We start from the raw sequence: 15,747 nt of genomic DNA, 5'->3' as shown, positions 1-15,747 counted from the left end.
ATCCAAATCGAGAAGCATCGTCAATTAAAGGAGAAATTAAAGAAGTGGCGGAACGCTAAAAATGAAGCTGCACATGTGACTTTCTCTGGACAAGGACAAGATGACGTAGAGAGGCTTGATACTTTTGGCAGTCGACAAAATAGTTAACTAATGTATTTTACATCAAATAAGCAACTTTACTCTCTGTCTGTTTCCATAATTGTTGTTTGCTTTTTGTTTATGAAACAAGTTATTAAAACATCACAAACGACAAGCAAATGCAAAAATGAAATCAAGTCAGCAACGAGGAAGAGGCTCAATGGTCTAGGGGTATGATTCTCGCTTTGGGTGCGAGAGGTCCCGGGTTCAAATCCCGGTTGAGCCCGGCAGTATCTTTTTTATTTTGTCTACTACTTTTTTAGAGTAGAGACTAATTTGTTAATTAAATTAATTTTATTACAAAATTTTTTAGTAAAATGAAAAAAAAAAAAAATAGGAAAAAATTTATCTACCAGTTTGGAGATGCGGGGCATCGATCCCCGTACCTCTCACATGCTAAGCGAGCGCTCTACCATCTGAGCTACATCCCCATTGAAACTATGCGCGACCAATGACTATGTTGGGCATTCAAGTGCCAGAAAGAGTTAGTTTTGGTTTGTCATGCAAGGTCATTTGCTTTAATTGTGTGACCTTCCAAGATATTTTTGATGCCAAGCCTAATTTAGGTTGGTTTTATTTACAAACCTGCATTAGTTAATCTTTATTTTAAAAGGCTCATTAGGCAGCTCACCCACCCACCCAACTGATGGGGTCTTTGCCAAAATTGAAAGTTGGTACTTAAAGTAGTTAATCTTAAGATGTCACTGCGTTCAGTCGATAAAATGTCGAGGCGGGTAAGTAAATGGAAAGTTATGAGTAACAGACGTACTTATTAAATTCAAAGCAGACTCTCCTCCTGCTGCTCCTGGCGGCGATCTACAGTAGCGCTGCTGAATTGGAAATGGAGGATAACTATGAGATGAGTGAAAATCCACCGGAACCCATCGATGGACGTTCTTTCTTCTTTTTTTGGGCAGATTTTCCGTCGCTGGCGTGATCGCTGGTTGGCCTACCACAATGCACCACCTCTCTATGCTGGTCCGGCTTTTCCCCTGAATGGTTATTATAATTGCCCGCCTTATGGATGCAATCCATCCGCAATAGCTCCACAGCCTGGTTTTTATCCCCAGTATGTGGGCGGCTATTATCCGACTTCACTGCAGCAGCAGCAGCAGGCAGCGCAAGGGAATAGTAATGTCTACATCTATCAAAATGATCCAACAACGGCCACTTCATCAGGCACATCCTATGGTGTGGGTTATTTCGGCGGAAGCGGAACATCTCTGCCACAGCCTTCATTGCCATATCCTTCGCCAGGCGGTTTACCCCCTGTCCTGCCACCAATCGGTGGACCTCAAGCTGGCTCGGGTGGCGGTAGCTATGGACTTGGCTCAACGGTTGGAGCATCTCCTGTTGGCTGTATTCCTCCTGTCCCTGGCGGTTCGGTGGCTTGTGCAATGGGCTAAGTATCGGCAAGGAAGGAAAGTGGTTGCCCCAAGTAAACAACGTTGCAAAGTAAAAGAAAACAATACAATTTTAATTGAAAAGCGTAGAATAGAAAAAAGGAAGTGCAAATAAAAAAAAAACAAGGAATGAAAAATATCATTAGATTCTGAATAGATCTTTAAATACCCTTTACACAGGGCCCTTAGAAGTGTTAAGTAAAGTTTGTCAAAATCAGATACTCTTACATACTGACGAATTAGATTATAAAACATTAAGTTTTAAAGATTAAATAAAGTATTATATTCTGTTATGGTTTTCCTTTTAAAAGTTTGTCAGAAGTCTTGAAATTCTAATATGAAATGTTTTTACCTGCCTGTCGCAGCTATAAATACCTTTTTGTTCAATGGAAAAAAAGGGTTATGTGTAAAAATTTGGAATCATTATACATACACACACAAAAGCACAGACACTCAGTTTCACCCACACATACATACATACATATGTCCAATTTATCCATTAACGCCGAAAAACTCCAGAACCAATCTGCATAAACAAACTCATCATGAGCAGCAGCAATAGGCAAGAGATGGAGCTCTGGCATTTGTTTTGATTCCATCATAAACCATAAGATAACTCCAGACATGCTTGCCCTGATGAAGTGGTTGCAAATGTTGCCCAAGGAGCCAGCAGCTCTCTGAATTCCTACTGCTCCTTCCCACCCTTGCACATTTTGTTGGCGTTGAATTGTTTGGCAAATAAATGCCCGGGAGCATAATGGATGGATGGACCATGAAGAGATAGCCTTTCCATGTACATAGTAGTCATGGTCAGCCATTCAGTCAGTCAGTCAGTCCAGCAGAGACCATTTCTGTTATTATTTTTATATAACTTGTGAAAATAATAATAGATGGAGAGCGTGGACAAGCGAGGCGACAGTTGTATAAACACAAGTGTGAAAGTGCAGATAGTAAAAGGGCTCTGAAAGAACCAAGGTCCAGCAGCGCCAATCTCCAGCTTCACCAGTTACGTATCTATGTGTGTGTTATACACATATGTCCCGTCGTTTATTTGTGTTTGTGCTATGCAAACAATGGCAATGTGGAAATGAGCCAAAAGAAGCAAGTCCCCAGTACGCTCATACGCTGAGACTCAATTGTAAATCATACGCCCTGTTGCCCGACAGCGAACCAACCAACAAACCAACAGCCAGGTGTTGTTTTTCTTGCCGTCTTCTTATTTTCTTTTGAATAACTTTCACTGACCGGAAACGGAAATTGAATGCATAAGTTCTAGGCAAGTTGGTCAGCAAGTCTCCAAGCATTTGCATTTGTTTCTTATCAACTGTTCAAAAGTAAAACTCACATTATTTCTTTGAAGTGCTAGTTATCAAGGTTGTCTTGACGTTTTTAATCAATTTTTTTGTAATAAACTCATTCGATTTCAATTTTATGCCCAACATTGTGCCTTTTGGAATAGCTAAAGGGATCACGTAATCACGTAATTAGCCCTACAAATTTGGCTCTAGTTTGCATAAACGTAAGCTTGTCTATAAACAACTATCTATATATATATATCTCTTTTGTCTTTGGAGTTTGGAATATATTTATATATACATACATATATGCCTTTACGATTATGTAGGTACATGTACTTTTAGCATTCCAAATAGTGTATTTTCTCTACGTGGCCATTGCTTGCTTTGACTGTGAGTCACAAACTGCACATTGGGCGCAAGCTAACACATCGGGGATGTAGCTCAGATGGTAGAGCGCTCGCTTAGCATGTGAGAGGTACGGGGATCGATGCCCCGCATCTCCAGTTGAAACTAATTTTTTTTGGTTTTTACGAGTTACTTTTAAATTATGTTTTTTTATGACTTGTGGTTAATTTTAATTCAGTTTTAATTAATTTTATGGGATAAGATGTAAGTTCAATATATTTTAAAATTAAAATTTCACAAATTTAATAAATTTAAGCTCTAGCTAATTTATAGATTATATTTATCTTTTTTTATGTTTAATTAGTTTAAGACCGTAAGAATAGAATAATTGATATTTATGGCATAAATTATTAAGAAATTTTGAGCCGTCCTTAAACTAAAAATAATATACGTAGGCACTTGAACTTTTTTAGAAAAACATAAATTATTATTAAAATGTGGCTTGACTTTCTGCAGTTTTTGATTTCGCCTTATGATCTGAACAAACAGAAAGAGGCTGAGAAAGAGTCTGGCCATGCCTCTTGGAACTCCAAGGTCCTTAAAAAAACGTTTGAGTTATGTGCTTTGCGTGCCAGGTGTACTAATAATTTCGTTACTTAAACATACTTTAAGTAGTCGACTTATTGATTATCCTTTAGAGATTGATTCCATAAATTTTAAAATTCCCCTAAACTAAACTAAGTTTAACAAAAAGGAAAAAAAATCATAAATTATTCTTGGCTACTGTCAAAAGGAATGTGATATATCTTTATATACCCCGAAATATTTTTGTCAAAAAACAGAAATACAACAAAAAAAAAAAAAAAAAAAACAGGTGACAACAATCAGTTAAATGTGCCAGGATTGGGGGCTATGTGTGTGTGAGTGTGGGTGTGTGAGGTCGTGTCTGGCTAAACAAAAACAAAAACCAAAATGCTGTGAAAGTTCACGCGTCCGTGAAAATTTCGCACGTTTTTATAGCTCTGCTGTCCCAGTCTTCTCTGGTTAGAAGGCTTTTTGCTTCATATCCTCTTTCCCCCAACAAGGACCACCCATTGAGTAATGGTTTCGCAGATTAGCTTCCAAAGCAAACCAAATTCCACAAGGCACAAGGCGGCGGCGGCGTCAACTTTGATTTCGTCGCTTTGTTTCAATTTAATTAAAAAAATATGCAAAGTCAACAGAAAAAAAGAAACTGGCAACTACAAACGAAATTAGAGAGAAGAAAAGTTTTCATAAACTTTTACCAACTGTGACTGTGACTGTGACTGTGAGAGACCTCATAACAAAAACAATAAAAACCACAGAAACCAGAGTACCAGAAACCCGAGCGCTCCTCTCTCTCTCGGTGTCTTTGTTATCGCAATTCAAAATGGACAATGGCCGAGTGTCCTTTTTTACGACAAAGCTAAATCCGGCGGAACCACATAAATTATGTTAATGCTTATGGTATGTACACGCCCACTATGCGGCTATCGTATTGGGCGCTGTCCCAGGATAATCAGAAAAATACACAGCAACTGTTGTAAAAAGGGACAATGTATGCTACTGAAAGGACATTTGCTTGGTGGCTATTTCTATGTTTTTTTCGGTGATAGTTTTTGTGTGTCCTTCTGTCCATTTTGAGCAAAATTGCTGACAATTGCTAAAAATTTGTTGGGTGACGATGAGACACAGAGAAGTGAGGGTCTTATGAGATGAGTTGGTTTTGGGGAGAGGACAGACAAACAGACAGGCTAGTTGTAAGTGATATATGGACTAGGAGGAAAATTCCTAGCTTATTTCTAGTAAAGTGAAATATTAGGGAAAATTGCTTTTTTCTATAAACGTTTCGTTACTCTCTTTTCCTCAGCATATTCTAGTAAACAATGATTCAAACTACTTATAACTCCGTTCTGGATTGTCACTCAGTTTCTCACACACATTAAAAACTCTCCAAAAGAGGAAATTAGAAAAGGACATTGCTGTATCCGAGATGGAGCTAGGGATAACCACATTTTGCCAACAAAAGGGAAGGACATTGGAAATTAAATCCATAAAAATGATTATAAAATTGTTCTCTCTTAACTCTCTCGTTCATTGTTTCCACTTGCTTCTGCTTGACAGTCTGAAGTTGGCTCCGTTTCGCTTCGTTTGTTGTGATTATTATGTGGGCTCAAAACTCACACACCCACAAATTTGAAATTATTATATCAGAGACTACTGACAATGAGTATGAAAAATAAAAAGATAAGCCCATAACGGCAACTGTAAATAAATCGAAACAAATAATGTTGCTTCTGGCTAATTGCGAGCACTCCACAACCCTCACGAAAACAAAAAATAAAGGAGAAATCATAATTGAAATGCCGCTCTTGGTCCATTTACATCGCAAATAGGGGGTTGGGGGATCAATGTTGCGAGTCGATGCCACATCTCTCAACCCCAAGTCGCATGTCGACATCCTGGCAACATGCTGTCGAACATTTCCGTCGTCCAGTGCCGCATGTTTCCGTTATGCAACGCCGTTGCAAGGACCACAACAGGTGGGCCCCACGTAGTGTGTGTAAAGTGTCGTGATGCTGGCAGGCTCGCAGGATATGTATGTACATACATATGTGTTGATGGTTGGTCAGAATGGGGGAATCCGTGTTGCCGCTTGCCAATGTTTACGTTTGCGAAACTTTTTGTCAGCTGTCATCAGACATTGCAGACGCAAAAAGCGAGAAAAAAGTAAGATTATAACGTCGCAGGGTCTTATCTTACTCGTATTCCAGGGGGAGGGGCTGACAGTTGCAATGAAATGCACGTGGGATAGTAAAACAAATTCACTCTACCACTCTATAGAGGAATTTGATAGGCCTTAAGCTTTGGCAAACTGGTGAATATCTGAAGAGGTACACGATATATAAATAATTAGCAACAATCTATACTGAGATATTTTAAAAGTATATAATATTTGTTATAGTTTATCGCTAAGCAAAGTAAAGAAAAAACGAATCTGCCTGTGAGTGACAAAGACACAAATTAAGTGAGTGAGTGATCCCCCCACAGTGTTAAACTGATTCATTTAAGAGGGGGAACTACATATATAGTCATATATGTCATATATGTATATGATTGTGGGGTGAAGTACCCAACTCTTTAGAAATCATATAAAAGCTGCAGTCTCTCATCTTAAGCAAATCAGTTGAACAAGAAGAATTCAAGAGCAAAATAATGGATTGTCAGGCCACAGGAAATCCAAAGACTGGAGAAGCCTCAATGAATTGTGGAGTAAAATTGGGCAGTGATCAAGCCAATGTAAAAGCTGGAGTATTTGCCGAAACTCCATTCAAAGGTGGACCAGTAACCAAAGGAGTCTATGGGGCTGTGAATGGGTAAGATGAATAACTAAATATGAAAACAAACCTGTTCCATTCATAAGTTTTAAAAACTATTCACAGGAATGGTCATGGCTTATCCGTTCAGCATGGTCATAGGGAACATTTTGGTGCCACAACTACGGTGGGGGCCAATGTGAGCCTCTTGCCACAAGGAAGTGCCTCTAGTCTCAATGCAAATGCCTATCACAGTCATAACCCAAGACTCGAGCAATTCGGTGGAGGTCTTAATTTACAGACTCCTGGTGGTCATGCGGCTGCTGTGAGTATTGATCGTATACCCAAGTTCGATAGCACCACAGTCCATGCGGCTGGCAATGCAAGGATCTATACTTCACCCAGTGGCAACTTTCAATTGAATGGCACTGCAAGTGCCACACGTCATTTGAGCGGTCCTCTTCGTGGTAAACAGGATTTCGGAACCGGGATAAGTGGTCGATATAATTTTTAAAACTCCTACGACTCTATCATCTATCAAATTGTATAATATTAATAACCAATCATTGGATTTCGTATAATTTATCAAAAGCAATAATAAGCCACAAATGTGTGCGTAGTATCCTATTTTATCCTGGCAATGACAAACCAATTTTCGGCAACGTGAAGTACCATAAAAATAATTCAAAATAAATTGCTTCACGTAAAAAAAAGAAATTCCCTTTGCCTTACATTTTTTTTTTACGGGAAAAAGCGCAACTGTTTTTATAAGGTGAATAATTTGGCCATAATAATGCACATCATGCAAACTGAAAATGGAGTTTGTGGGCCATCGAGGACCCCGCAAAGGAATTCGGTTGCTTTCGTTGGATTATTAATTTTCGTCGACCGTTGCGAAAAAGAAAAGAGAAAATGCGAAGCAAAACCAAGACATAAATAACACATTTTATACGAAATACTTTGCATATTTACAGACGCCTAGACTAAGCCATAAAAATTACACCCAAAAAGGCGTCGAGAAGGCATCGTCATCCATCCTCCATTCTTCCTGCAGACTTTCGCTTCTGCTAAAAGCCATGTCATGGCGGCTTTTGTGTGGTGCTCTCTAATCCTCCAGGTGGATAGTCTTTTGCTTTGAAGCCAAGTCAATATTTCTGATATTCCCTAGAGAAAAGGGAGGAGGGCTGACTCGTTGACTCTAGCTTGTAATGTCATGTAATTAGGGTCATAATCGGCTTGTCAGTTGAGACATTATCGCGCCACTTGGACCAACAAGAAGTTCACTTTCTTATGCTAATTTTCGAGAATGCAAATTCACAGATAAGCAAATATTTTAAGAAAGCTACAATTGTGAATTATTTGAGTGAAATCAAGTGATGCTAACTAAAGGGTATTTGTGGGGCACTAATCAGAAAGAGTATTTCATAAGATCGTTCTTTTTGTTTTTGTGATTTCCTTCTACACTTCGCAACACTAAACGGTATGAAATAGATGTACCATGACAACCGTTTCCTTGGGACACAATGTAAATGCAAACTAATAAATATTGTTGATATCCCATTCGTAGACAAAAGTAGACAAGAACAAGAACTAAATGCCTATATTCAAATGGATTTCACGTATTGCGAGTTCCCCAGCACCGTTTCCATTGACACCTTCAAGGCCTATTTCCATCTTAAGGATGTCAGGCTGCCCAAAGGCAGCGGTAAATCATTCGACCAGAACCACCAACTATATCAAGAAGCCAACGAAGGGCAAACAAATCAAGCGAAAAGTCTGCGACATCTTGTCCTCGATGCCATTGTGGAGAATTGGAGCGGTAAGTGTGAGAGTGAAGTCATTTCGTCCTGATGTGAACATCATTTTGTATCCTTTTGCTGCAGAATTGCCACTGTATCGCCAACTGACGCGTCGTGAGGACCGTAACTATATACTCAGCCATCTGGATACTCAGACACTGCCTTTGCAATTGCTCAGCTCTTACATTCATGATGATTTCTTTTGGCAACGCTGCTATGCCGAACGCTGGCGGTCCGCCCCCATACAACCGCGGGGCAGAGAACGGCCCTGGATTAACATTTACATGGAGCGACATGTGCAGGAGTTTATTGAAAATATGCAAACCGTTGACTACGAGCTGGAGGGTGAGGGCAATGTGCAGGCCACCTTGGACATCTGTGGAGCATATATAAATCAATTGGAGATAAATCAACTTCAACCCGCTTCGCCGACCAATGACAATAACGGTGAGTAAATCACAACGATTCCCAGATACCCTTGAATCTAGCTATAGAATCAGTACTGGTAAAGTATTTCCTATCTCTGACTTTATGAGTTTTAAATAGGTACACAAAATATCAATCTGTAATTCCTAGGAATGTATAGGCAATTCTTTGAAAGTAATTTAATGATGACTGTTTTTTTTTTTCGGGCTCTCTACCTAGATCACATTCCACTTGATTACCTGCTGAGCAATCTGCCGGATTTACAGCGACTGCGGCTGAGTTACAGCACCAAGACGGCTGGCATCAATTACCAAATTGGCTGTAATCAGCTCACACCAAAGGACATTTTGCTTCTGGTCAAAGGACTGAGTCAGTGTCATGAGCTGCGACAATTCTGGTGAGTTTTAATTTCACATTTTGTCTTTTCATTGTCTCTGTTTCCAAATATGCATACACTTTCGTTTTGGCCAGCATTCACAACACAAAACTGATGCCATATCAGTTACGTCTTCTGGCCCACAGTTTGGACAAGGGTTGCCATCATTTGAGTACATTATCCCTATTGCATTGTGCTGTGGGTGATGCGGGTATTCGTGGATTTTTGGAAACTTGTGGCAAGGAATCATTTGGCATATTAACTGTGTTGGATTTGACCAACAATAGGATTAGTGAGTATTATTTACAACTCTCATGATATCATAGTTAATGTTGTATTCCCAAATCATTAGCCGAAGAGGGAGCCTACATACTTAGCCGCACACTGCGTCATGTGCCTCTTAAGCGATTGGTCCTACGTCTCAATCCCATACAAAGCGATGGAGCAGCAGCCATATTTCATACACTTCAGGCCATGCCTATTAGGGAAATAGATCTGAGTTCATGTGGCATTACGGCGAGTATTACCAAATTGTTCATGATGCTGATATGCCAGCATACGACACTGCTGGATATTGATCTATCCAATAATACAATGGGAGAGGTGAGTTTTAACAAGTTTCTCGTACAAAAGACTTTGCAAATATTGTGAAATTACTATTTATAGGACTTTGGCAAACATTTAATGAAAATTATGAGTTCAAATAAAGTGCTAGAGGAATTGGACTTACGTAATACAGGTCTATCATTGACCATGCGTCGAAAATTTCAAGAAATTCTACTCAGAAACATTGAACGCAAACGTCATGAGGCATTGAAGCAGAAACAGCGCGATAAGTTCAAGGCCATGATGCAGTTGTGAAACATATGTACATATAAATACATACATACCCAACAAAATAAATAAACATAAATTTGTAGTTTCCACTTTATTGCTTGTAGGAAAGTAATACAATGATAAAAGAGAACTGGAGTATTCTGATTCTTGAACCTTTCCTACCATCTTAATAGTGCCATCAACCTCAAAAAATGTTTATATAAACAATTTTAATCAGACATTAATCATAGTGTCCAAATCTTTCACCTACAGCGCCGTTAAGTATGCAACATTTTAAGCACTAACCGTGAACCCAACTGCTTTAGCAGCAACCTCAACTTTCATTAACCCTTCGACCCTTCTTCGACTGCTGTTGGATTGTTGCTTGTGTGTGTGTGTGTGTGTGTTGACTTAAGCCAACAAAAACAATGCCCTAACCCCATCAAGATGCCACTCAACACTCCAGGCCTTGCCTTTTTCTAATGGCTTTTCCCCTCTGTAAGCCCCAAACCGAACCGAAACGAGAACAACAACAACAACAAACTAAGTGGAAACACTTAAAAATGAGTTGAAAGCATGAGAGAAAGTAAGAGGGGGCAAAAAAAAGGTAAAAAGTTGTTGAAAAAATAAATAGAAAGAAAAATTTCGTTTGTTTTTGTTGCTTTTAGCCATTTTTAGTTAGTTTGTTTGTTATTGTTGCTTTTTTTCTTGGCACGGCAAAGTGTAAAAATTGTATTTGTGCTTTTGTTAATAGCATTTGAAGTGCGGTAATGTTTTAAAAAGGAGAGCCAGAGAAGGAGACTTGGCATTAATTGGAATTATTTTGATAAACTTTGACCTGAGGTCACCGCATGGTAATTCCAATAGGAGAAGAAGTGGCAAAAGACAAGCAAGCAACTACTCCAGCTCAAGAATCAAGAACGAAAAACTTTTCATAATAAGGATAATAGTATTTAACATTTGTCTGCAATTTTGCTTGACATGTATCATGTCATCACATTTTGTTTTTCGTAGCTATGGCGAAATTTTCAATTAAAACCAAATTGTATTTTTGTCTGCTGAAGCAATTTTTTCTCATTTTTCAGTTCTAACATTTGCTTTTTATTTTCCACGTTGTTTATTTAGGACCTTGTTTTGTTTATCTCTCTTTGGCACATGGGGAAAACACAGGACGAAAATACATAAAGATACATATACCTAAAGATATATGTATATATATACAGAGAGAGAGAAACATATAGATTCAAATACATATATGATAATTGCGTTTTAAATTTTAGATATGTGGACAAAGTTTCCACTCTCTGGTAACTTCTCCTGCTGTTTTGTCAGCATATTTAGCAGCTCATAAATCTTGAATGGATACAGTTTTGTGATTTATCACAGTACAAAAATTTGAGCACGGGTAACAATAAACAACAATGAAAACAAAACAGTAAAAGTGAAAAACCGAAAAGAAAAATGGAAAAGTTGTAAGAAAATGTTGCAGAAATTAAGAAATTGAGGCGGATGATAATGCTAGTATTCTAGAAAAATTCAGGAAAAAAACATGGACAATAGTTTGGCTATAGTTTTTTAAAAGAATTTTTCTATATTTTATGTGAATCTCTTTTGAAAAATCAGTTTTGTGGGTTTTCTTTTGTTCGTTCACTTAATTTCTCATATCTTTCTTAAAGTTTTCTTGGCTCTTTCGATCTTGTGTCATTTGGTTGACTGTGCCTAATGGCTGGTGTCTAATCTCTCAAGCTTGATGCCAGCCTCAATTAGTTTACTTGCCTAATTGTCATATTTTCCTTAGTTCCTGCCATTTTTTGTCTTTTTCTTCGTATTCAAGGCAAAGTCCAGTTAATTGCTTTGGGTGTGGGTGAGTTTCGAGGCGATTTAAAACTTCAGACAGTTATCATAATTATTTATGATATTTTTTTCCCCTTTTTTTATTTTACTCTGATTTTTTTCTTTTTCTGCCTTGGGTAAAGGGTTAAATGCGCCAAATGGCCATGCAAAACTTTTCAAATTAAATTAAAAGCATGCCCAGAGAGAAAAACAAAGACAAAACAAAATTTGATGAGTCAGCTGCTGCTGCTGTTGTTGAATAGAAAGTAAAAAGGCATTTAAAAGTCAATAAATCATCAATCCATTGATGAGGGTAGCCGACAAAAGGAATAGGACCTTGCTCTATTATTAAAAGGCATAATTAATAAAATGTGCAAGGGCGTGGCAAGGAAATTGAACTATAATTTGACAGCAATCTGAAAATTCGATAAAAAAAAAAGACGGAAATGGAGATGCGGGGCATCGATCCCCGTACCTCTCACATGCTAAGCGAGCGCTCTACCATCTGAGCTACATCCCCTACATTTTTGACCAAAATTTAGAGGGTTTTATAAGAAACGAAAGTGCATTTATTATGCATGCATGCAAATGGCCAAGAAAAATTTACATGTAGGGTATGGGCTCACTTTATTTTGGTAAGCATCCGAACACACTATGCAATACTCAAAGATAAGATGGTCTATTCTCTCTAATAGACATGTCTTTGAACCAAACGAGTTTCAATTTTACAAACTTGTTTGCACTTAATTATGTTCCACTTTTTTGTGATTCGTTATGGATGACATTTCAAGAGCAGGTTTTACATTCTGGAATTTACAAAACGAAATATTTTATCTTTAAATCTATGGAATTTATTAGAATTTGAAAAAGATTTAGTTGCCTCTAACTAGAAGTTCTGGAAGAAGAATCAATCAAGTCTAGAATTTGCTTAGAGTTCTCCGTCATATTATCTAGGGAAACTCCCACACTTAAGGCACTTTAAAAGATATGCATATGCACTTCAGATGATAACAGAGTATTCCATATCACTTAATTTAATATAGATATATTGTTAAAAAGTGTATGCACAAGTTGGAGTTTTTAAATGCTGTTGCTTCATTAGCTAAGTTAAAAGTTGTATCTGAAAGATAGCTGACCTTGTAGCTTTGAAATTGATATTCAATTTCATGGTTTATATTTTATAAATATTTTCCTCGTTTTAAGAGAGGCTCAATGGTCTAGGGGGTATGATTCTCGCTTTGGGTGCGAGAGGTCCCGGGTTCAAATCCCGGTTGAGCCCTGTCTAATTTTTTTGCCTTTCTGTTTTGAACATTTCATTTTTATTTGGGTAAATAATAATCATTTTATACTGGATGTGACAATGTGACTTTATTGCCAATACAATAGATAAAAATTCAATTCAGGATTTTGTCATTCACATACACATAACCATCTCTCTCCCTTTCTTTTTCTCGTTGCTTCTTTTCGCACATTCACACACATTTTGACATTTTTTTATGAGAATTTTAGTCTTTTTGTCTGTGTTTGTTGTTTGCTGGCATGACAAATTTACATATTTCCTGTGGTGTTGTCTTTACATACATATGACAGCCTTGGGAATATCGCCCAATACCAGCGAGACAGCAAAAGAAACAGACAGACACACAGACAGAGAGACAATCTTCAATGCCAATAGCATGATGTGAGAATTGCTACAAGGACTCTAAACAATAAAGAATAATCTGTTTTCTGCCTGGGCTAGGAGGAAGTTTTTGCCACGTTTTATTGCTTGTAATTTGCATGCAAGCATTGCCATTGAGTAACTTTATTTTTTCGATTTTTATAGTCGTCTTAAAGGCGCTCAAATGGTGCATGGTTGAGCCAAAGTTGTTGTAAGCAGTTCTAAAATAGCTGAGCTAAGTACGAGATAAAGTTAAGTGCAAAGTTTCGACAAGTCAAATCGCATGTTGTTTAAGTAAAAACAACTACAGAGACGTATAAGTTTAAACAAATTTATAGCATACTTTTGGGAGAGTTTCCTCAGAAGATATGTACAGAACATTCAATTCTTTAACCTCTATTGTTTATTTGAGCGAGGTATTTCCTTTGAATGACTTGCTGTCAGGACGTATTAATCAGTATTCATACAAAAAACCTTTTCGCCTTAACCATTTGGCCGGACAATATTTGCCAATCAATTGCCACAAACACAAATTGTCCATTTTCCTGTCGCCTGTCGTCGGAGCGGAAGGAATTTTAAAATTCCAATATATAAAATAAAATGCCCAATTGCCCGCCCCTTACCTCAGACGCAATGACAGTTCACACCCAAGATGGCATGAAGGTAGCACCAGCTGGTCGAAGGGAATCGAGTTATAGGGGGAATGGAAGTTTGTTTTTTACCGCAGCAAATAATATTGAAAATCCGTAGACAATTGTGTACACAAATGACTGAGTGAATGAATGAATGAATAAATGCTGGACCCGCACTTGAGGTCGTTGCTTGGGTTGAAAATGAAAATGAAGTGAATCGAAATTGGAATTGAAATTGAAATTCGAGAAAAGTGTCGAGAAATTTGGTTTTTAATTTGCATTCCTCTCTACACTTTCTTTATTAAAAAACCAAACTTTTCCATTTTCCTTGTACTCAAGCTACATTTGCATTCTATGTAGAAATCACAAATCACATACACAGTATCAAAATACAGTAGCAAACGAAAAAAAAGGACACAGACTTAGAAAAATTATGACCATTATCGTCAGGGGAACAGGCATTTGGCCATAATCCACTGTGAAAATGTACAAATAAATGATTTGCCAAGCAAATTGCAACAGCAACATTCTGGAATATAAGTATGTACCAAATCCCTGCTGCTCGTTGTGGTCATTCCTGCTAAGTGGACAAATCTACCACAAATACGAAAATCACCCTCATTATGGCCAAGAGCGTAAATTCCTTTTCGTTCGTTTGGCTTTTTATACCCTTGCAAAAAGGGTATATTAATTTTGGTCAGAAGTGTGCAACGCATAGAACGAAGCATCTCCGACCATACAAAGTATATATATTCTTGATCAGCACGACGAGACGAGTTCAACTAGCCATGTCCGTCCGTCCGTCCGTCCGTCCGTCCGTCCGTCCGTCCGTCCGTCTGGATCAACGCAAACTCCTCCTAGACCGTAAGAGCTACAGAGCTGAAATTTTGCACGTAGGCTTGTATATACTGCAGGCGTTGTATATCTCGGATTCAGCCGGATCGGACCACTATATCATATAGCTCCCATACAAACCCCAAAGTCACGAACAGTGACTTTTCTCAATAACTTCGTTATTTTCTATGCTATTATCGTGAAACTTAATATTAGAGAGTTTACTACGCCTATAAGCGACTATGCCAAATTTGATCAAGATCGGGTGACTATATCATATAGCTCCCATAGGAACGATTGGTCGAAAACAGTGACTTTTGTAAATAACTTCGTTACTTTTAACGCGATTGCTTTTAAATTAAACATTTCTTAATTTAATATATATGTTAATGACTGTGCCGAATTTGATAAAGATCGGGTGACTATATCATATAGCTCCCATAGGAACGATCGGTGGAAAACAGTGACTTTGATCAATATCTTCGTTATTTCCTTTCTTTCTCAAGCTTAAGCCTTTTTAGATAAAACGTTTTTCCACATTGACGGCTAATAGGTAAGGATAGAGTTACCAAAAAAGTTGCAAGGGTATACAAACTTTGACGCGGTCGAAGTTAGCCCCGGCCCTCTGGTTTTTTTTTTTGTTTTGTTATCGCAATGTCGACAAGACCACTGGCCATGTTAACAGACAACATCCCAACTCAAACGCCCCCAACAACTGCAGAGAGCAGCAAAAAAAAAAGGCGACAATATTCACAGTCAGCGGCTCATCTCATCGCCCGTCGGTTCAGACTGAGGCTGGACCGCTGTCATTGCTGACACTGAAAGTGGTTTAAGGCGATAAGATGCCTG

At 38.1% G+C, this 15,747-nt stretch overlaps 2 protein-coding genes and 5 non-coding genes across 7 annotated transcripts; 5 read left to right on the top strand and 2 right to left on the bottom strand.

Annotated features, from left to right (window-relative positions):
* The first annotated feature begins 292 nt into the window (after positions 1-292).
* Positions 293-364, top strand: TRNAP-UGG (transfer RNA proline (anticodon UGG)). The gene has a single exon. It is a non-coding gene; the product is annotated as a tRNA-Pro (tRNA).
* A 132-nt stretch (positions 365-496) lies between these two features.
* On the bottom strand, positions 497-569 carry TRNAA-AGC (transfer RNA alanine (anticodon AGC)). The gene has a single exon. It is a non-coding gene; the product is annotated as a tRNA-Ala (tRNA).
* Positions 570-3,269: 2,700 nt separating this feature from the next.
* TRNAA-AGC (transfer RNA alanine (anticodon AGC)) lies at positions 3,270-3,342 on the top strand. Its single transcript has one exon. It is a non-coding gene; the product is annotated as a tRNA-Ala (tRNA).
* Positions 3,343-6,406: 3,064 nt separating this feature from the next.
* Positions 6,407-7,235, top strand: AttD (Attacin-D). Its single transcript, XM_068301049.1, has 2 exons — positions 6,407-6,582; positions 6,649-7,235. Exons 1-2 carry the CDS (start codon positions 6,422-6,424, stop codon positions 7,034-7,036), a joined length of 549 nt encoding a protein of 182 aa, XP_068157150.1. The 5' UTR covers positions 6,407-6,421; the 3' UTR covers positions 7,037-7,235.
* An 895-nt stretch (positions 7,236-8,130) lies between these two features.
* Positions 8,131-9,984, top strand: LOC137585737 (dynein regulatory complex subunit 5). The gene is made up of 6 exons (XM_068301660.1): positions 8,131-8,341; positions 8,406-8,768; positions 8,967-9,144; positions 9,219-9,415; positions 9,476-9,726; positions 9,790-9,984. Exons 1-6 carry the CDS (start codon positions 8,131-8,133, stop codon positions 9,982-9,984), a joined length of 1,395 nt encoding a protein of 464 aa, XP_068157761.1.
* Positions 9,985-12,219: 2,235 nt separating this feature from the next.
* On the bottom strand, positions 12,220-12,292 carry TRNAA-AGC (transfer RNA alanine (anticodon AGC)). The gene has a single exon. It is a non-coding gene; the product is annotated as a tRNA-Ala (tRNA).
* Positions 12,293-12,978: 686 nt separating this feature from the next.
* TRNAP-UGG (transfer RNA proline (anticodon UGG)) lies at positions 12,979-13,051 on the top strand. The gene has a single exon. It is a non-coding gene; the product is annotated as a tRNA-Pro (tRNA).
* The last annotated feature ends 2,696 nt before the right edge of the window (positions 13,052-15,747 follow it).

The sequence above is a fragment of the Drosophila tropicalis genome, unplaced genomic scaffold (genome assembly GCF_018151085.1).
Source record: "Drosophila tropicalis isolate 14030-0801.00 unplaced genomic scaffold, ASM1815108v1 contig_878, whole genome shotgun sequence".
In the NCBI taxonomy this organism is placed as follows: Eukaryota; Metazoa; Arthropoda; class Insecta; order Diptera; family Drosophilidae; genus Drosophila; species Drosophila tropicalis.
The sequence above is the reverse complement of the archived record's forward strand: the minus strand, read 5'-3'. Positions and strand labels throughout refer to the sequence as shown.

Coding starts and splice junctions, on each gene's coding strand:
- LOC137585737 (XM_068301660.1), top strand. CDS start 8,131: ATGGATTTCACGTATTGCGAGTTCCCCAGCACCGTTTCCATTGACACC. Junction 8,342..8,405: donor CATTGTGGAGAATTGGAGCG/GTAAGTGTGAGA, acceptor CTTTTGCTGCAG/AATTGCCACTGTATCGCCAA. Junction 9,416..9,475: donor TTTGACCAACAATAGGATTA/GTGAGTATTATT, acceptor CCAAATCATTAG/CCGAAGAGGGAGCCTACATA.
- AttD (XM_068301049.1), top strand. CDS start 6,422: ATGGATTGTCAGGCCACAGGAAATCCAAAGACTGGAGAAGCCTCAATG. Junction 6,583..6,648: donor GTCTATGGGGCTGTGAATGG/GTAAGATGAATA, acceptor AACTATTCACAG/GAATGGTCATGGCTTATCCG.